The sequence below is a fragment of the Charadrius vociferus genome, unplaced genomic scaffold, assembly GCF_000708025.1.
Source record: "Charadrius vociferus isolate BGI_N301 unplaced genomic scaffold, ASM70802v2 scaffold134, whole genome shotgun sequence".
NCBI lineage: Eukaryota > Metazoa > Chordata > Aves > Charadriiformes > Charadriidae > Charadrius > Charadrius vociferus.
This window is the reverse complement of record NW_009648333.1, coordinates 7,835,261-7,856,838: the sequence shown is the minus strand read 5'-3', so window position 1 is coordinate 7,856,838 and position 21,578 is coordinate 7,835,261. Positions and strand designations below refer to the sequence as shown.

The 21,578-nt window shown below is 39.4% G+C and overlaps 1 protein-coding gene across 1 annotated transcript; it reads left to right on the top strand.

Annotated features, from left to right (window-relative positions):
• Positions 1 to 424: 424 nt before the first annotated feature.
• On the top strand, positions 425 to 20,635 carry CNOT7 (CCR4-NOT transcription complex, subunit 7). The gene is made up of 6 exons (XM_009884991.1): positions 425 to 633; positions 940 to 1,133; positions 4,217 to 4,378; positions 10,477 to 10,621; positions 15,421 to 15,531; positions 18,899 to 20,635. The coding sequence occupies exons 1-6, from the start codon at positions 517 to 519 to the stop codon at positions 19,025 to 19,027; spliced, it is 858 nt and encodes a 285-aa protein (XP_009883293.1). The 5' UTR covers positions 425 to 516; the 3' UTR covers positions 19,028 to 20,635.
• Positions 20,636 to 21,578: the final 943 nt, after the last annotated feature.

The following is a 21,578-nucleotide window of genomic DNA, read 5'->3' as shown; positions in this document are numbered from 1 at the left end:
CGCCCTGGGGGGGCTGTCTGCCGTCCGCCGGGTCCCCCCCCCCCGGGTTTGGGGTCACGCTTATCGTGGCGTTGCCGCTTCGTTTGCGGGTGGGGTGGGTCCGCAGGAATGTGGCCTTCTGACCCGCGGGGGAATACCGCCTGTGGGCTCAGGTGTCGCTGTTACCTGGTGAACTGCGGCGCCTCGCCGCTGTGCCCGGCTCTCTGCGGGTAGAGAAGTTGCTACCGAAAGCACAGGGTTTTAGTCAGTCATCTGAACTCGCGTAGCCGGAATTCCCACGGTTTTGGTGGCGATGTTGGGCTGCTTTTATGAAATTCTGAAGCATAAAGCTTGGTCCTGGTGTTGTAAGTATTTTTTTTTTTTTTATTTCAGATAAATAAAGGATAAAAACTTACCCTTGATACTTTTCCTTTCTTTGTCTCTTAGGTTAAAAAAAATAGTAATTAAATTCCTCTTTATGAAACTCATCCTCAGTCAAGTGTAAATTTTGATGCATGGTCTCTAAAGCCCCCCACTATGCCAGCAGCTACCGTAGACCATAGCCAAAGAATCTGTGAAGTTTGGGCTTGTAACTTGGATGAAGAGATGAAGAAAATACGTCAAGTTATACGGAAGTATAACTATGTAGCTATGGTAAGTGGGCACTTGATGTTTATCTAGCAAATCACTGCAAAAAGCACGATGGCTTCATTTGATCTTAGTAAATTAAAGCTGTAAACTTGGTCATCCATTTTCGCTGGAAGAGTAATGGATTCTTAATGTTGAATTAATGCTGTATATATATTAGGCCCCTAATCTTTTGCCTTTTTAAAAGCCAAATTTACACACAGTACTCTTCAGCTATGAAACTGTCAGATGCTTGAAATATGTTTTATTAAAAATGAGCAACGTAAATGTTTATGAGTGTCTTTTGTTGAAATTTTAATTCTGTTCTTACAGGATACAGAATTTCCAGGAGTAGTTGCAAGGCCTATTGGAGAATTCAGAAGCAATGCAGACTATCAGTACCAATTATTACGCTGCAATGTAGACTTGCTAAAAATAATTCAACTAGGACTGACATTTATGAATGAGCAAGGCGAATACCCTCCAGGAACTTCAACTTGGCAATTTAATTTTAAATTTAATTTAACGTAAGTGTTAAATGCCTGTGCTGTTGAATGTGTGTTTCTGACTTATTGAAAATGTATTATAGGTTGTGAAAGCTCTAGCAAGTCTTTTTATCTATATGATTGAAATACCATTAGACGCTTTTTGAGGAAAACTTTTGTCAGTCAAACATGCTTTCTTCTCTCATTTCTGTGCAGTCTGTCTTACTGTTGGTAATTTGGTCAAAAATGCTAAGCAATTTTAGGAAAAGTTTTTTAAAAGAGGCATTTATACTCAGTGCAAGAGTTAGCTCTGCATTTTCATATTTAACATTTCAGAGTGCTTCTACCTTAACCTAGTTTAACTCTTACTAGTTGTTATAGAAGTCACGTGTTGTTTCTTTGCATATTTATAAATGGAAAATACCCACATGTGAAGAAAAGTTGCAATGTTACCAAAGTGACTTAAAAAGAAGTGTGACAAATGTTATCAGCGAGTTCTAAAGCAAGTGTGTTCTGTCCTCTTTAAAATAGTGTTATTCTTGTTAAGACACTCAGAACAAGTTCTAGATAGTATTCTAGGTGAAATACTGTAAGTTTTTTAGTACTGCAGCAGCTTTTCTCATGTTTTCAAAGCAGCTTACTCTGTTAAGCTACCATATTTTAATTCTGTTCTATAATAGGTTGAAAGGGATTATTGATTCTACAGCATAACTCCTGTGGAGATTTTTGTTCTGGATTATTTTGCGTAATGTGTTAGTAAAAAAGCAGCTTGCTTTTTAACCATCTGTTGGAATAGTATTGTGAACTTTTATTTCACAATATGGTTTTTATCAGTGATAAACCTTTAAGTATAAACCAAACTTTTCCAGTGGGATGAGACAGTTATGTGGAGTACTGATTGTATCTTTAGCAGGTATTTGATGAGGCTACTAGTATCTTGAATTTTTTCCTGAAGGGAACATCATTGGTCTGATAGTTTTTCAAATGGCCTGAGTTGAGTATCAGTGCAAACACTTCTCAAACTGAAACGTGTTGAAGGCTTGGGGTTTTTTGGCAGTTGTGTTACAAGCTGATCACTGGACAGCTTGATAGACATGAGTTAAAACTGCAGCCTACAAAGGAGGTTTCAAGAACAGGCCTTTTTTTTTCCTGCGGATAAAAAGACTTGTTTTCAAAGTAATCAGGATTCTTACAAAGAAAAAAACCTGCTCCTGTCTCTCTTGATCTTTCTAGTTTTCTAAACAAGCAGTGCTGTGGCTTGTCACATACCAGTTTGGTCTGAGGAATGACACGCTCTTTTTAGGCTTGTTTGAAGTACATCTTGAAAGAAAACGAAGTGCAGATTTGATATTTTGGTATCTCTAACTTAACTGGCCATATAAATGCCGGATGGAAGTTATCCATTGTCTTAATAGAAGACTATACTAGTCCTGCTAAGTATGGGAGAAAGAGGAGGAATGAATTAATAACTTCCAAACTGTGATGTTGGAAGAAGAGCCTGTGTTATGTTTTATTTTCTGAGCTTCAAAGGTCTACTTCATGTCAAGCAACTGAAAACAAAAGTAGTTTTCCATCATTTGTTCCAGATGCTGCATAGATAAGACAGTTTAGTAAGGCAACACGTGGGTAATAACCTAACTAACTTTTTACTAGTTCACTGAGGGGATTTTATACAAAAAGGCAAGCTAGGTAAGTGCTGCATGAAACATTTTTTTTTTTTTACAAGGGTGGAGAAATTACTTATTTTTGTCTGCTTCTAAACTTCCTTTTGGGAAGTGGCACTGTGCCAAGTGTTCTGCTCCTAAAGCAAAACAGCTGTTTGTGTGTGGTTCCAGTCAGGTCTTGTTATAGTGTGCTTTTAAAGAGCATAAATATTTCTCTAAACTAACTATCCACCTGATTAGTGCAGAGCAACAAACTAGAATTAAAACTTCTTTCTGTAAAACAGGCGTGTTTTTTTTGGATGGTTTCTTTAATGTGTTATGGAGATGGACAGGTGTTGGGAAGCTGATGCCTTAAAGCTGGAGAACTAATGAGCAGCTGTGTGGGAGGGAGGAAAAGAGATACAACAAATCTTGAAAATATATCTTTATGTTCTGATGAATGATGACTTGCTATTAGGAATAAGGAATATAAGTCTACAACTGAATCTAATAGTAAAGTTTGATATATTGGTTTTGTCTGTTTTCTGTGGTTTTTTATTAAAATTGAAAGCTATGCACTGAAGAGACTTTGTAGAACAGTACATAGTGGACAGTAATATGGATATCATCTAAGTAGAGCCATGGTTTTGGTGGCTTGTTTTTTTCAGTTAGCAGTTCTATGTCTTTATTATGATGATATAGATTAGACTTTAGGGGAAAAAAAAGAAACAACCAACCACCATTTCATCACAATATCCTTAAGACTTCACAAAAACGTTAGTGACAAAGGCAATAAATACAGGGATAAGAGATGATGAAACAAGGCATAGAGGAATTTTTTTCCGTCCTGTTAAATTTAGGTCCAAAATATGGCTCTTGAAGTTGGTCATTTAGAAAGACAATATTAGGCTACCTGAATTTTAAGGATTGACTAGAGGGAGCAAGTACTCAATTTCCAGTTGTAGCAAGAAGGAAAATTTGATGAACATGTGTCTAAACATTTACTGAAGCTTAAATCACAAGAAATGTGCAGGAAATATTATCCACAGAATTAATACAGCACTGGGATCTGGAGTGTACTGTTACTAGTTCTATAATGTAACCTGTTAGTGCTTCAACTGTTATATTTAATTTGTTGCAGTTCAAGTGATGGATCTTATTTGGTAAAATGCATGTATTCATGCATTCACTTTCCTCTGCAGATTTGCAAAAGGGGCATTCTAGGTAACCGGAAGAGGAGCAGAAACTAGTTTTTTATGAAGGAGGCGAGAAAGGAGATGCTGGGAATGGTGAAATGCTAGTGAAGGTTAAAAAAAGCTATGAGAAATGATTGGTTTTGTAATAAACACAGAACAAAGTCAAGTTGTTTCTGCTCTATGCTAGTGAAGTCTGTAGAATGAATACCAAAAAAGAAGTGTTACCAGGTTTATAATCGCTGAGGCTTGTAGGCTTTGAAAATTTACTTTTCCTCTCTATTTTTAGAGAAGATATGTATGCCCAGGACTCTATTGAACTGCTGACGACATCTGGTATCCAGTTTAAAAAGCATGAGGAAGAAGGAATTGAGACACAGTACTTTGCAGAACTGCTTATGACATCGGGAGTTGTACTGTGTGAAGGAGTCAAGTGGCTTTCATTTCATAGGTAAATTCTGCATGTTAAGTATTTAAGTTTTCACTATTGATTATTGAATTCTAGAGCTTGGATTTTACATCTCGTGTGTTGTGGTATACATTTGATAGTGTATATAGCACATAAGTTGGTTGGTAAGACTTGGAAAACTGTCTGCTGTAATACTTATAGTATTCTGTATTAGAAGAATAGAGTGTACAGAGTGGTAGTGGTGTTTATTTTTGGTGTTTATGCTGTAAATGGAAAACTGAAAATGAGAAAAACATGAAACTCCTAAGCCACCAGGTGGCATTGTGTCTTTTAATATCATACATGCAAGTAATACTAGCAACAGTGATAAAAGCAAACTATTCTTTAGCAATTCCTGAGCAACTATTGTTTATCTCATGGGAGAGACTGCATCATTATCATTGAAGAGTTTTATAAAGCACTTTTAAATTTGTTTTAAATTTCCTGGTAATCTGGGCAGCTAAAAATTACTCAGATTGGAAGGAGAGTCCTGATAAGCCTTAATTTTAGCTGCAGAAATGAATACGTTTTACTTTTTATTCCATCACTGGAACTCCTCTTCCAAGTAGAAAAAGGAATGCAAATGCTAAATCTCTTATGAATCTGTCAAGATACAAAAGATGTCTGGGTGTTAATAAGATTTAACACTTTAAAACTTAAGCAGTAGTCATTGTATAGTCAACTACGTGCCAGAGATAATTTGCACTTTTTGCAAGCAGCAGTGGCTTTAAAGGCTTATTGCTATGTAATGCCCTCAAATTGACATCTTAAATGCTGGCTGCTAAGCAAGTGAACAAAAGTAGAGCAAATGTTTTAGCTGAGACTCATAGTTTCCTTGCAGCTTTATTCTTGTTTATCATGAATGATACATTGGTGGGTGGCAATATGTAATGACAAAATGAGGGGGGAAAAAAAAAACAACAAAACCAACAACCCCAAGTTCTTCATCCTTTAGTATTAAATCTTGTAGTGGAGGTTGGAGGAGAGAAAGCCACATGGAATTAGAGAAATACTTACATTATTAACTAACTGAAAAATAAGGATCGCTTCAGCAAGGAATGTAAAACAGTAAGAAAGGTGCATATAACAGCCTGTTGCAGAATTCAGCTTTTTGACTTGCTTCGTAGAAAGCAAGTGTTAGACTGCCTTTGCGAAAGGGGGGGGGGAGACAATTGACAACACCAACAAAAAAAGAGTATCTTCTTTGAGTGTGCTCGTCACCTAATTTGCTTACATCTTCTGTCTCATCTCACAGTATGACTCCAAAATAATCTTACGGTTGCTATCTTGCTACTAGGGTGGCACCTTGGGGAAAAATACTGGAAGGTGAATGCCATGAATGGTGTCAAAATAACTACAAAGGCTGAATTAGTCATTTAAGTTTCTTTCAGCTTCTTAAACCCATTATTATGGGCTCTTATATGGATATTTGTGATTTAAGCTTGGCTGCAGTAAAATGACTTGGATGGTTCAGGAGAAGGGAGGCATGTTACGCGTGTAACTGGTACATGAACAGACACTGCCATGTAGAAGCGGCTACAAAACGGTGTTTTTCCAGTATCGCCTAATAATAACCTTAAGGGCCCAATGTAAGCTATCCTAGCAAAAGAATACCTGAGCTGTTTCTACATGAGGGATTGTTTTTGAAGCATAATTATATTGATCATGTGTGATTCCTAATGTGCTGGTCGACCTGTAGTGCAAACTGTGCAATAATGCCATTTTTACTGGTGCAGCTTATGAAGGGTTTTTGGAATGGTTTTGTTTGTGCTAAAATGAGTTTCTGTTGTGGACTTCACTGAAAATGTCTTTAAAAATCCTCTTAAGGCAGCTATTCCAGCAAATGTTTGTCCAACACTGATTATCCATAGCTGTGTTTGAAGTCGGAGAGCGATGAAAGGCTTTTGTGCTTGACAGAGGATGGTGATACGGTCTTGAGCGCAAAAACCCTGGAGTAGTGGGTTAAGTTCTGAGGAAGCCAAGATTGCACAAAGCTATAAATGAGCATGGGTCATGTAAAATGTGCCACAAAAAATAGTAAACAGGTGGTTGTGATTATGTTCTATCAGTGGAAACTTAAAACAGTGGGACAGCTTAGTTGAAAACCTGTTTCTGTAGGCTCTCCATGCAGTAGGTCTCTGACTACTGGAAAAACTGTGCTTGATAGTTGCTGACTGTGCTATTGCTTCCGTTTCCTTAAAGTGCTTTAATTACTACTAACCCTCAACATTTATGAGTCTCTTAAGAAGTAGGCAGAGGGGGAATTACTCCTTTCTCAGTGAGGTTATGTTTTGGTTTTGTTTCATTCCCCAGTCTTTGATTTCCTTGAACTCTTACGTAGTTTATTTCTAAGCTCTTAACTTCTCAAATAGTTTTATTTGTGCGCTTTTTATCTCTTGCATTTGGTGTAGCTGCCTTGGTGTCCTGACCTACTGGCCAATCTATGTGGACATGCAGTTCTGCCAGGCATGAGTGAAGAAACACTTGCACTGTCACTGATCCTTTTATACCACAACTTTATAAGAGACTCCATCAAATCTTTTGTGTGTGTTAAAATGTGCTTGAGTCAATGAGAGAGGAGGGGGAAGCCCTGAATTTCTGATTCTTGTCACAGCCAAGAGAGCTGTGAGTGCTCGGCAGTCTAACAAGTTATAAAACAGAACAGCTGAAACACTTTTTTTTGTGGATGTTTGACTGACTGATCTGTTGAAGCTTTGAGTGTCCACCTGTGTGCAGCCTCCTCAGTCTACCTTTGGAGGCTCTGTGCAAACACGCCTCTTAACCCAGATGTTTTTGGAAAGCTGGAAAGTTCCAAGCTATTGTATTTCGATAATCATTTGTGTCTAACCTTTAGTAAAATTTAATCTGTTGGCTCATTTCTGTTAGCCAGGTATAAAATGAAGTAAAGCTTTCTCAGCTCTGTCGGGTTTTGATTTGTTTCAGAGGCTGTTGGTGCTTGAGTAGAATTCATTGTTAATTGGCTATCTGAACTCTTCCTAGATAGTGAGGGAAAGAAATACAGACACGTTTGATCTTTTCCATGGTCTTGTTGCCTACAGCTGTCCACGTTCAGTGAAAAAAGGGGGTGAGGGGGAAGGTGGTTGTAAGAGTGCTTATGTTGCTGTACAGCTCCACTTAGTAAATTTAGGTGATTATATTAGAAATGATGAAAGCTTTTTAAGGAAATGAAGCCTATGTGCTTCAGGGTATAAACCAACCACTAATTTGTTAGAGGGTTAGAAGAAAACTTCTTTAATGAGCGGGTAATTACGTAATTGCTAACTGTGCACTTTCTTACCCTTCTGTTAGTGTTTGGCAGTGGCCACTCAATTTTTGAACTAGATATACCTTAGACTTGAATTGGAGTGACAGTTCTTAAGTCTGTGTAAGCTTGGATGACTGGAGCATATTATCCCTGAAAAGTATACTAAAAAGATGCTGTATCAAGGCATCGACATCGTTGTGATTACTAAAGTGTGGGTTTTGTGGTGATTGTTACAAACTCCGTGGGACTAAGTGTAAGCAGCTGGAACTTAAGGAATGTGAGACATCTTTTGGTTGAGCTGACCAAAACTAACCTGTGCTTAGGATCCAAGATCAGCTATCTGACTGAATGCTGTCATGCAGTGGAAGGGTAATCCTGCCTGTTAAGTCCACTGTTCAGATATCCTGTTCCCTTTTTCTGCATGAGGATCCCAGAATGAAAGAATGTGCTACAATACAGAAAAGTACAGATATATGTAATTCTTCATTGAAATTGCAGATTTATGATAGCCTGCTTCCTCTCAATACAAATAGTAAATGAATCTTGACGTTTCTTACAGCACTTGATTCTTAATAGGGATCGGAAGTGTTTGAGAGCATCTGTTTTCTAATAATTCAGTCATGCACATCATTTTTTTTGTTGGAAGAGGAGGGGAGTCAAACTTTCTTTAGAAGAGGAGCACAAGTACTGTGTTCTTCACTGTAGAAGTTTTAATACGAATGTTACATTTGAGCCACAGAGCTGATAGATGTCAGGAATTCAGTCAGTTGATAAGGTCTCTTAACCTCTAGAGGAATAAATCTCCTTAATCCTGAACAGTCTTTTTTTGCATCTTTCTGAACAACCTTTTTTGCTAATGTGGCGCTTTTTTTCTTTTTCTATAGAAGGCTTTATGTTGATAACAGGCTTCCACGCCACTTTTTTTTCCCCTTCATAGGTGATCTAATAACATTAAGTGTCTAAGCTACTGTCTGCCAAGTATACTGCAGGTTTTTACTTTGTAAGACTCAGCTGAAATCCTTCTTTATCTTTGGCTTCTTTGCTCCCTGGCCAGTGGCTGATGCTGTGGAGATTGGAGTGCTGCCAGCACAGCTTCAAAGCACCAGATGCAGTGCAGGATTCATTCAACGTGAAATTCCTATTTAGAGCACTGGAAACCCCCATGGGAGAGCCGCAATATTCCGTACCTTTTGTTTATCTTGTGTTAATGGAAAGAATCTGTTCATTCCCAGTATATTCAAGATTTTCTGTCCTCTGTGTAGAAATTAATAAGAGAAAGATGATGTAAAGAATCCCATTATATACAAAAGATACAGAAAGCAATCTTCTTTACGTTGAGTATGCAAGCTAAAGCCTTGAGCCTGCATCAGAAGGCACCAGTCTTTGTGGGTGCTGAATATCCACAGGATCAGTAGCACAGCGCTCTTATCTGATTTGTCTTCTGTATTGCTCACCTCGCAGTCACAGATCTCAGTCAAGATTTACCAAGTTGCAAAATTCCTGGGTTTGAGTACGATCCTCATGTAACCAAGAATGAACACAAAGTCTTAAACTGGGAATTTGGAGTCTGTGGTGGCCACCCATTCACTTCAGTGTCTCTCGACTATACACTAAGGTTCCTTAAGCGGCAAAACTGATGCAGTCTTCAGTAGAGGCAGCCCTGCTGTGTGTTTTCATCTTCTTTGTTAGTACAGACACTTTTAAAATTGCACATCAATAAAATCTAGGAACTGATTTGGTTCAATGCACGCATAATAACAAGATAAGGTGTTGGTCTCCCATCTAGTTCAGTGTATATGTGCATGAGCAATCCTGCAAGTACCAGGGATCAGAACGGATCAGATTCATGATCAGATCATGAATAATCTGGTTTGTAATCTCTGCCTTTGTCGTTTGTTTAGTTGCCAGTCCAGCTGAAACCATGACAGATTTTCCTAGGGAAAAGGATAAGTAGTCGTTTTTGTTGTGGTGTTCGGTCCCGCTTAATACCTGACACCTGGTTTTCCTATGATTTAAACCCTCTGTTTCCTCTCAACCCTCTGTAAAAGTACATGACTTTCCCTTTTACTTCCACACCTCATTCCTATGTCCTCTTTCTTCAGCCAAGTTACTGAGGAGGGAGTCTTCTCAAACTCTTCTTTCCGCTACATGCACACAAATATGCAGTATATAATACCTCAGTTTCTTCTACCAAACCCATACTGCTCAGTTATCCTGCTGCCTCCTGCTGACTTACACGTACACACATAAAATTTTCCAGCTTAATCTGTCCTTGTCTCCAAAAGGAGTAACAGTCTACCAAATACTTTTTTTTTGGTTGTCTAACTGTCCTGATTTAATTGGGAAAGTTGAAAGAAAATCTGCTCTTTCATTGCTGAGGGTGAAACTTCCCTCCAGGTATAAGCGCATGTTGGCTGTGGAAACTCATGAATCCTTTGGATTTCAAGAACTGTAGAAGTGACTATGTCATCCAGTTTGGAGTGAGAAACTCCAGTCTGTGTGAAAGGAACCAGCTAGGAGTCTTTATAGTTTAAGTTCTTGTTATCAGATGGAGCCCCAGCAGCACTATGTTGTTTCAGGATTTGGAGAAGCTCCTCTAGGCGGATCTTCTTTTCTGCTTCTTCACTTGGCCTCATTGAGACTAAATTAAAATGTTTTCCTGAAGGCTGCTATGGGGCCATTTGCACTGAGGCTTAGTCTGTTGTAAGAGTTGGTCTTAATTGCGTTGAAATTAAGCAAAATGTCCTGTTGATGTATAGTAAAGTCTTGACGTTGGAAGCGAGAATGATGCTTATAAGTTATTTGCTTATATTGGTTTTTTGTTATTAATTTGCAGTGGATATGACTTTGGCTATCTAATCAAAATCCTGACAAATTCTAATTTACCTGAAGAAGAGTTGGACTTCTTTGAGATACTGCGGTTGTTTTTCCCTGTCATTTATGATGTAAAATATCTCATGAAGAGTTGCAAAAATCTGAAGGTAAGTCATCTGTTAATTGCTCAGAACAAATTTTTGGTTTTGGAGAGAGAGTACTTTCTACTTAAAAATACTTATTTTCTATATTTTTATTTTCTGGTTTTGCTTTGATAATACCCATTAAACAGCCTTTTTGTCTCGAACATTATACATTTCATATTAAAAGCTATTCATAGAGGCAGGCAGGAGCACAGATTGATTTTTATAACTGCTTACTGTTTAAAAATAGCATGTTAATACTGTATTTATAGTGGCCAGTCTTTGTTGACAGATGATAAACCCGTGTTTGGAATTGATCCTTCGCTTCTTGAGCCATAAGAATTGATGGGTTTCGTATGCTCTTATTTCCTCATTGTGCAGTCCACTAAAGGACTGCAGTCATCTTGGCAAAGGTAATTGCAACGATGATGCTGTGGAAGTGTCTTGGGAAGAGGAATGGAGCGAAGAATGTTTCAGATGGCCCCATAAGGCAAGATAAACAACAGCATATGTTCAGGGACAACGTGTGACTTCTAGAAAAAACCACAGTACTAGAAACTAAACTCTCATATCAGGCCAGCGGGGTTACTGATTGGCTTACTCTATCAGGCATAAAATTTGGATACTTTATTGGACTGGAGAATGAATGGAAACTGGAACTAAGTATGTGAAGGGGAAGACAGCAAGTGAAAGAAAGATGCTACAGGGATTATTAACAGCTTTACTTGCCAAAGAACTGTAAGAGTCTGGACTGCTGCTGGAATGAGGTGCATCGCTCATCTGAGGCAATTAATGACTTGCTGCTTTTATGGAAAGTGACTCCATTCTCTAGGCTTTCTTAATGAGAACCTGCAGGAAAGAGAGCACTGACTGTAATACAACCAAATCTGAACTAAGGAATGGCTCGTCGCTGCGTCGTGCTCGACTAGTGATCTGCGGGGGGTTTATAGTCCTCTGTTTCCTTCTGAGAAACTGATAGTGTGTCACTTTAAAGTAGTAGCCTACTTGTGTGGGAAGTAAGGTGTGTGCATATTTTTGTTAATCAAATTAATGTTGAAAATGGAGACCTCTCTTCCAGCGAGTACGAAAAGTATACCTACCTGTGTTCATCTGGAGTTGTTATTGGTATAATCAGCTGGGAAAATAGCTGAGGATTAGAGAACATCTTAGAAACAGTTTTTCTCCACAGAGGCCAGAACTAAAAATGAAATGTTCGGGAACTTCAGGAGTCTTAAAGGAGGGGTGAGGGGGAATCTCAAACAAAAATCCCCCTCACTCTCACTCTTGGTGAAGCAAAGAAAGGATCTGGTGCCTAGTGGTGGCGACACACTGACCAAGAACAGAATGTATAATCCAACTTTAGTGACTTAGGAAAGGTGATGGAATGATGTTCTGTGTCACCATTCCAGAGGTGACATTCCCACTGGGTTTGGGGAGGAGGGGGTTGTATTTCCTGTCATTTCATTAAGACATAGTTATGTGTAAACCTGCATTGTTTAGAGGTAGTAATTTTTTTTTGGAAGACAAGAAAAACCTTCACAGGTCTAATTTAAGCAAACCTTAAGAACAAGGGTGATATCTGTTATTTTTTTTTTTTGCAGAGCTGTAGGTCAACTTTCCTACAGTAAGTCTTGTTCCTGTCACCTTATTTGCAGCCTGGTAATGGCAGGAGGGGAAGGGATGTGGACTACCCTGCCCCTCCACATTTACCAGCCATGAAGTGATGGTGGACTTGTACTGTACTGAGAGCAGCTGTCTGAACCAAGTTTCTAAACATTCAGTGTTGTGACTAAAAATGCATGCACTGTCTCCTAATGTCTGTCACTTTCAATCTCTATTAAATTGCAGTGAATTGAACTGCTGTGCAGTTGTCCTTTATTGACTTATCTATGTCGTTTTTCGTATGAAAGTTGCTGACTTGCTGTAGGGTCCCCACTGCCTGCCCCCACGCACCCCAAAAAAGAGTTTACGGCATTGAGAAGAGGATCAGGAAGCTGGTCGATGATGTTCTTGTGGAATTAGTAACATACTGTTAAATTAGTAACATACTGTTAAATTAATTTACAGTATGTTACTCTAACTCAGATGGGCATGAGTGTACTTCACTGGCATGCAGAGTGGGAGTTAACTTGAGATAATAACGTAGTATAGGTTAAATTCTCACTTGTTTTCTAAAAATCTTTCTATGTTGACAATTGCAGACCTTTTGATAGTAATGGCAACTCTAAGTAATGTAGACTTACAGACATTATTGGAAACTTGCTTTTAGTCTGGAGGGTTGTACAGAACAATGAACTCTAGTTACCAGTGCTATGACACTTGAGAGTTTGAACTGGATTTGCTGTTGTCTATGGTCGTGTGATGACGTAAATCATTTTGTGGCCTCTTTCTTGAAAGACCGATGCTCTGAAAATACGAAAGAATTTGTCCTCTTCCAAGAGTTGAATGTTCCTATCTGGAGTGCAAAAGTCTAGCCTGAAGGAGAATCTCCGTAGACTATTAATTTTCAGAGACAACCAGGTTTTATTCTGTAATTATTGCAATTGTAGACCAAGAAGTTTAACACAAAAGTGGTGTGTGATGTATTTACAAATAGATATATACCATTAAAACCACTGTTTACAAAGCATTCTTCTGTAGGCTGCTGTTACTGTAAATTTTGACTTACTAAGTCTACATTCTAGAGCTTGCAGCTGCTGTGTAAATATTACTGATTTTTATTTTTGAGTGTTTGGGGTTTTTTTCAAAGTTATTGGAAGCTAGAGTAGACAGTCTGACAGCTAGCAGAACCTGGTGGCGAGGCACTGCTAATTTGCAGCTTGAAGGAAGCACAGGGTCTAGGAGCAGAAAACTGTGCCTTGAAAGGGTACGGGCTTAACTGCTGTTTGCTATCTAACAACTTGTTATTGGAGTTCGAATGCGCAGAACACACTTGTATCCGAGATGCGTTTTTTTTCCCCCTGCACACCAATCCTCAGCATCTTTTTGAGAGTGTAAGTTAAATAACTGAGCATGTCTGTAGTTTTCAAATGTTGTATCCAAGCACATAAAAGAAGCTAGCTTCAGTGCTTGCTTAACTCTGTAGTGTATAGACTTACTCTTGTCTTAAACTTCTGTAAACTATCTGCTGCTCAAGCTGGAATAAAACTAGGCATACCAGTACTGGGTCTTCATGCTGGTTTGTAGGTCTTACTTGGAAATATTATTACTGAAGCTTCCATCTTTTTAAACGAAACAAAGACCTGGGCCCAAACCTGTTGCAGTAAGGTTCACAGGAAATTCTGTAATGCTTGATCCGATTTTTGGGGTCAGACTTTATTTGTATTGCTCTGTGAGTTTTAACTTTGTTATGCTTTTGCCTCTTATTGCTTCCCTTCCGGTACTTTGGACAGGTTAAGAGTGTGAGGAAAGTGAACTCAGATACTAGGCACTTTTTCTTTAAAAGCATTCATTGCCTCTGCGACATTTTTGCCTTGCAAAGCTTATGGCAGCACTAAGGATTTTGGTTTTGGTTTTTTTGATCTTTCTAGACCTCTAAGAATATGCAGTGCTTTAGTCTGTTTCCAGTCGCTTTATGGCTCAATGATTAAAAAATAATTGATGTACAAAATTAAGTGCTCTCAGTGGAGCTTACGATGTTAAAAGATTGCGGTTACAGTATAACACGTCTGTCCTTCAACGTATCTGTTACCTGTGTAAAACCAAACTGACTTCTGGTGGGTTTGCTTCCACGCCTAGTGGTTATTACCATTTGGGGGCACTAAAAAGAGGTTTCTTTAGTCACTCCGCATATTGGGAAGAAAATTTGCTTCAAAATTTGAGAAGTTTTACCTTTAAGAGCAGATAGATTTGCAGCTTTGGAGTGGTGTCTACAGCTTCAGTCTTGTATCAACATTCAAACCAGACAATGACTGTTTTAAATTATTCCCTTTTTGTATGTATGCGAGATGTTTATATACTTTAAGAAGTAGGTTTCATTACAGATGTGACATCTCTTAACAGAAAAGCCCTTGGATTTTAGTATCTTAGAAAGCTAGTTGAAAGAAGATGGATTTTTTTTTTGCGTTTACCCCACTCACCGCCCATCTTCTTATGGCAGCTAATGAACCAAACTTGAAAGAGGGGTAGAATGTCTCGTAGAGATGGGATAGGCACTTTCTTCCTTTTTTTGCCTTTACCACCTGGTTTCTAAATGCCTGCTTGTGTAACACTTTCCTGGACTCCCTGTAGTGTTCTAGATGCTTAAGGATACTCTCAGTTTTTCTGAAGGGGAGTAGAAAAACCCTAAACTTAATTGTTGGAAGGTAAGTGGAAAGAAAAAGGTCTCTTTCAAAGGAAGCCTTGATACTTTAACACATGGAGGCATATTGGGCACCTCATTTGTAAGCACTTGAATTCTTGTGTTTGTAGAACAACGTTTTTACATTTTAAACTTTCATTCAAATAGAAGGAATACAGGAACACCTGGTTTTGTTCTTCAGCATTGCCAGTCCTTTCAACATCTTGAAGGAATTGTTTGGCTACTAATGACATCTGGTTACTGGAGAAGCCGGAGCGCGAAGGAGTAGTAGTTTTGTTGGTCACAGATACGGCTTTATTTAATCTATATTGACACAGAATTCTAATGTTGCTATTGATACTGGAAGTTTGATTCTCCAGGTGTGTATTTAACCTAGTATAATGGCAGTTTCGGCTACTGTGCAAATGTCAAAATATACCTGAGGTTGTATGACTTGTGTAACAGATTTTCCCAAACACAGCTGTTCAGTTTTCTGATCTAATTTTTTTTTTTCAGCAGTTAACAAAAATGTTTTCTTTTTCAGGGTGGATTACAAGAAGTGGCTGAGCAGTTAGAGCTGGAAAGGATAGGACCACAGCATCAGGCAGGATCTGATTCTTTACTCACAGGAATGGCCTTTTTCAAAATGAGAGAAGTAGGTGGATGTATTGGTTTTATCTCCATGATAGTAATGTGCTGTGATAGTCAAATGGGATTGCTGACTCTGTCTGCTGTATTTTAAGCAGGTCTCTGAACGGCTGCGGGGGCTTAGGGGCCTGGAGCATCTTTCTTCTGAGGGAAGGCTGAGGGACTTGGGTCTTTTTAGTCTAGAGAAAAGAAAACTGAGGGGGCATCTTATCACTGCTTATAAATACTTAAAGGGAGGGTGCCAGGGGGATGGGAACAATCTTTTTTCAGTGGTGCCCAGTGATAGGACAAGAGGTAACGGGCACAAACTTGAACAGAGGAAGTTCCATCTAAACATGAGGAGGAACTTCTTTACTTTGAGGGTGGCAGAGCACTGGCACAGGCTGCCCAGAGGTGGTGGAGTCTCCCGCTCTGGAGACATTCAAAACCCACCTGGACGCTGTCCTGTGCAACCTGCTGTAGGTGACCCTGCTCTGGCAGGGGGATTGGACTGGATGATCTCCAGAGGTCCCTTCCAACCCTGACCGTTCTGTGATTCTGTCACTCCTTTCTTGACAAAAATAAGACCACCTGTATTTTCCCCAGAGCAAGTGTGAACCAGCCCTACTGGTTCCCTGCTTAGCTGCTGAGTGAGTACTGCTTCCTGTTTCCAGCCCGTGCCTGGCTTTTGGATTTTTTGTGGAGTTTTGGTTTGGGGGCTTTTTTTCCTTCCCTGACTTGCAGAGTACCTTTTTTTTTAGGTGGCTGCTGCAGTGAGTAATGAGCTGCTGGACCCAGACTCCCTTCTGGGTGACCGTACACAAGCCAATTTTTTTGGAGCTTTTGCTCAGTGTAATACCCAGCCGGCGTATGCGGCTGCTTGTGTCAGGCCTTGGGGGGGAGGGAGAGCATCTGGACTAGCTACTTCTAGCTAACCTCGCGGGCTACAGGTATATTGAATAATGGCTTTCAGGCTGCGGTAGAGAACGTCCATGCGTTTGTTCCTTACCATTGAGTAAAGCACAGATTAACTCGGGTCCTAAAAGATTATACATCGGCCAATTAATTCAAGGTTTGCAGTGAGGGAAATGGGGCCTTACAAGCTTCGTGTACCCTTGCTGCTTGTCTGCATGCCATAGGGAGATATTTTACATTAGCAGAACAAACAAATGCTGAAGGGGCCTCTTTGGGAAAGCAGTCGGACTGGTCGAATGCCAGTGCATCCGAACATGGTATTCTGCCAGCAATTGAGTGTCAATTTACCATGTCAAAACAGATGGCAATAGCAAACCTTCACCTTTTAATAAGGTTTAGGGTTGTATGCTGAGGTGTCTACCTTCTATAATCCAGCCTTTTTTTTTTGTGTAAAGGAGAAAATGACCACGAGTTTCTGACAAATGCTGGTGAGACAGCAGGTGGAACAATAAATGCTGTGATTTAAGCTGGGTTGCTCATCCTGTCACTCTGTTCTGCCTCCGCTGGCACTGTTGCAGTTGTCAAGCAGGTCGTGGGCTACAGATGCAACAGAGAGGGTTGTGGTTCTGGTATGATCCAAGCCCACTCCTGCTACCGGGCCGTCTGCTCGGTATTGTTAATCTTTCACTCTTGAATTTGAAACAAAATCCAAAGCAAAAAAAGGGAAAGGGGAAGTATATGATAATCATGCCTAAGATACTGCCTTTCGAGTTAGTTTTCTAGAGGAAAAGGTTCAAACCCATGATCGTTTCTCTAATGAGATGCAGTTTGCGTTGCATGGCAAATTAGCTTCTTGGATTTGTTTATGAAAAGCTCTTATTGGGAGAAGTAGAAATCTTTAAAGTTTCTTTAGTGCAAAGCATTTGCTTAATTAAGTCAACAAAGATGGAATGATCATGATGGGTTTTTTTCAGTATTTTCAGAGATTCTTTGCAAATACAGCATTTCTAAATAAGGACACAGTAGTCAGCGGAGAGAAATGTATGTAATGTGCATTTTCAAAGCCTTTTCAGTAGAGTTCATTGTTAATGTATTTGAGTGAAAAAACTTCATTTTACAATGCTTCTAGAGGCACAAAATTAATAAATGTGTTACTACAGTGTTGCTAATTACTGTGAAGGAGTTGCAACTTACTGGGATTTTGAATCCCAGCCAAAAAAGTTGCTGATCTTTTTGTTACCATCAGAGATACTTAAATACTGATACTACAACAGTAGAGCTGTTGTTTTGGGGTTTTCCTACCTGTTGATTTCTTTAAGAACTGCTGGGGCTTTAAACCTTTTAATTGAGGTCTTCAATTCCTGCAGCACAGAGCCTTCTGTCCAGACTGTGCTACTAAGAGCAAAGCTTTAAAGGGAGAATTTTTCGGCCTGTGTGGTATGTGCAGTCCTCTGCATAAGGCTGTGTATTGTGCTCCTCCTGCATGCCTCTGGCTGCCTTAAGTTTCTGATGTTGATGACAACTCAAAACATCAACCACTGGGATGTCCAGGGTTGCTGTGAAGTTTTTAGGGTGAAGAATTTTTGTGTAGGTGTGTCGTGTTTTGTCGTTTTTTTGGGTTTTTTTTTTTTTTTTTTTGCAGGGGGGGTTTTGTTTTTTTGCTTGAAAACCTAAGCCTGAAAGGTAGGGTGTGTCGTGTTTTGTCGTTTTTTTGGGGTTTTTTTTTTTTTTTTTGCAGAGGGGGATTTGTGTTTTTGCTTGAAAACCTAAGCCTGAAAGGTAGAATATCAGAATATCGTGGGGTTTCATATGCCTTCCACTGAAAGGCTCTGTTTGTAATTAAGACTTGTAAGGTGTAAATGCATTCTTAGTACAAAATGTACTTTAATGTTGCTGTTCCTTTTTAAATTAAGCCCCCTTCTGGGAGGACATAGTTGGAAATGCATCTTTCTGCATTACCTAAATTCCATAATGGGTTTTGTGCTCACACACTCTCCCTACCCCCAAACCCTATATGAGGACACACCTCCATTTCGGGACAGAGTATGATGACACACACACGCTCCCACCCCCCGAAGGGTGGGTGGAGTATGGGCACCCATGGTGGATGCTAAGTGTATGCCTGTTGTGAGAAACTCCAGAGAAATTAGCTGGAGAAGTATCTCTGCACTTACAGAAAAGTGGGTGATAACGGATAATACAAAATTATCAAAACACTGCATTTGGCTGTTTCATTGGGAAAGGTGCACGGGAAGACTGAGTGTATCCCTTGACAGATTTCCTTCAAAGAATCATGTCGCACAGTGCATCATGCTAACGTGTTGAGATTGCGTGTTGTTAATGTTAATTATATCATCTCTTGCACATTGGGATTTGATATCTTATGCTAAAAAGAAAGGAACGTTTTAAAGTCTTTCTGCAGTTCTATTTAAACTGAGCCTTTTCTTTGACAATAATTTGTGTCTTTCTTTTAACTCTAGATGTTCTTTGAAGATCACATCGACGATGCTAAATATTGTGGCCACTTATACGGCCTTGGCTCGGGGTCATCGTATGTACAAAACGGCACAGGAAATGCATATGAAGAAGAAGCCAACAAACAGTCATGACACGAAATGAAAGGCCGTCTTTTTGACCTCCACGTGCTTGTATATAGGTTTTATCTCTGGTTGAACCCCTTGGACAATACAGCTTTTTTTCCTCGTTTCTCAGCACACTTCCTTTTCTGCCTTTCTATGTACTAAACTTGACTGTTCCGATCACAGATTTTGATCTTGATATTGATACGTAAAATTTTCTGGGTTACATTTTGGCCTCATAACTAGCCTGTTTGTAAAGAAGCATGTGTAGGATCAGTGTGGCAGAGAGAAGGGGAAAGCTAAATCATAATGTCTGGTAAACTTACCTATATTGATCTTCTGGTTTTTTTCTGTCTCTTTCCCCTCCCTTCTCCAAATTAACTGGCACTGTGTGTAACTCACTTCCCCATTCATGTCTGTTCCTTCCAGTATGCAGGCGTTTTAGCTATTCAAGATTGTGGACCATCAAATTTGCACTTTAGAGAGCGACTCTGACTCAGATCCTCTGTTTTATTTGAAGTTTTGTTTTGTTTTGTTTTTTTTTCCCCTTTTGCCCTCAGCTAGAAAACAATCATCTGCCAAGTTCAGCAGCTTCACGCTGCATTTCCTTGGTACCTCAACCCACAGAAGGTGACTTATTTGCTGCATAACCGCCGTTTCTTCAAGCAAAACAAACTACTGAAATCATAGCAACTGCTGTTGTTTCACTAGTGTTCAGTCCTCTTCAAACACATCCTGCGCTTGTCAACTGCTGGTTGGCCTGCTGCTTTAAAACCGCTCTGTGATGGGGGAAAAGAAGCTTGAAAAAACAGCTTTACACCCTTCAGGAAAAGAACAGCGATGACTTTAGCGTTTTTGCCGTTAAGCTGAGAGTTGAAGGATGTCGGAATAGTAGGAGTTTTGTAATGGCACACTTCCCTTGATCAACTTCCTAGCTTTTATTCTAGTCATGTACACTTCAGATATTTTTTATGAAGTCATATTTATTATGTACTTGATTTGATGATTTTTGAAAGTCAGTTTAGTTGAAGATAAAACCCAAAGATCTGAAAAAATGCTATTTAATTGAATTATTGAATCAGAAGGACAGTTAAATCGTGCTTTTTTTGTAGTTGCTACAAAGACAGATGTTACAGGTATTTGTTGTAAAACAACAAAATATAAATAACTTATAGCTAATAAAGTTACCTGAGGAGTGTAATGCTAGTTTATTTTTGAGTGTATCTTAGCAATATATTTTAGATATATTGTTTTAAAGGACCCTAAAGCATGTTCTTAACTCTGCATAGCATGTGTACAGAGCAGTTGTGCAGGAAGGAGTTTTGGTATTGAATAGCTAAATACTAGCCTGAAATGATGGAATGTGCGACATTGTGTGCCTGTGTGTGCCTGCGCGCGCGTATGTGTGTGCGTGTTCGACGCAGAAATCAATAGTGGAAGAATCTCCAAATGTGCGCCAAATTATTCTGTTTTACCTTGTACTTAAAAGCAAAAAATCCAACACCTTTTTTTCATTGAGTTACGATGATGTAACTGGGTGGTCCTTTTTAAACAACAAATAATTTGCATAACAGAGGGTATTTGTTTTTAAAGCTTTTGTAAATAAAGGCCTAAGAAATGTTTTCTTACATAACAGACTGGTGGTTTTGTTGCAAAATTTTCCCTGGAATGTATTGAGTCAGTTCAGTTCTGTCTGCTGCTTTGTTTCGGCATGATGGTTCTCTTCCACGTGCTTATAAAATGATCTGATTCACTGCTCCCTGACTGATGCCACGTTTGGAGCAGAATTCTGTTTGTGTGTTTCCAATCACTTCATTCCTACTGACCTGAGTTGCAAGAGTGGTGATGACAATTCGTCACTGAGGCATCTGGATCCCAGTAGCCATTAATTGTAATACCATTACGTATTAGATGACAGTGACTTGTTTTAACTTTGGTTGTCTTTGGCTTTAATAAGATAGGGATGAAACGAGATGGATTCCTCCTGCGGCATCCATCTCTGTGTCTGTTCACACTGCAACGGCTTATATGGAAGATGTGCATACATGTGGAATGAAGAACCCTCAAAACTGGAGGCATTTGCTTTAAAGTTCAGTAGTTTTGCCTAAAGCATACCGATAGAGCTGCCTGTGGGTAACTTTTGAAGGGAATGACTCTTCAGAGAACTTTGATGGAATTTTTTTTTTAAATAACTTTTTAGTTGTAGATCAAAATAAGTTTTTTAGAGGCTTCTAAATGTGTGCCTCCAGTAACAGTTTTAGTTCAGATTGGGATGCACTTTTGAAGCGACTGCTGAGCATCCTCCATGCTGTGTGCTGTGCTTTGCTTTGCTTCCTGTCCTGAGCCTGCCAGAACTTGGGCTCCTTTTGGGAGAACCTAAACCCAAAGGTACACGGTGGGTGTGCATCTCTGCTAACGGGCATGCAGTCTGCAGGACCAGGCTGTCTGCGTAAGCCCCAGCCAAAAATTCTCATGGCGTACCAACTTAAAGAAATTCTACTCTTTAGTTTTCCTCTGTTCCTCAAAAGCCACTGATAAGATTATGCTTTATTCAGTGTGAGACCTCCTGGTCTGGTCTGTG

Bases quoted from the DNA above. Each gene is read 5' to 3' on its own strand.
- CNOT7 (XM_009884991.1), top strand. From the start codon at position 517: ATGCCAGCAGCTACCGTAGACCATAGCCAAAGAATCTGTGAAGTTTGG. The intron at 1,134-4,216 runs GTAAGTGTTAAA...CTCTATTTTTAG, and splicing joins AATTTTAAATTTAATTTAAC to AGAAGATATGTATGCCCAGG. The intron at 4,379-10,476 runs GTAAATTCTGCA...ATTAATTTGCAG, and splicing joins AAGTGGCTTTCATTTCATAG to TGGATATGACTTTGGCTATC.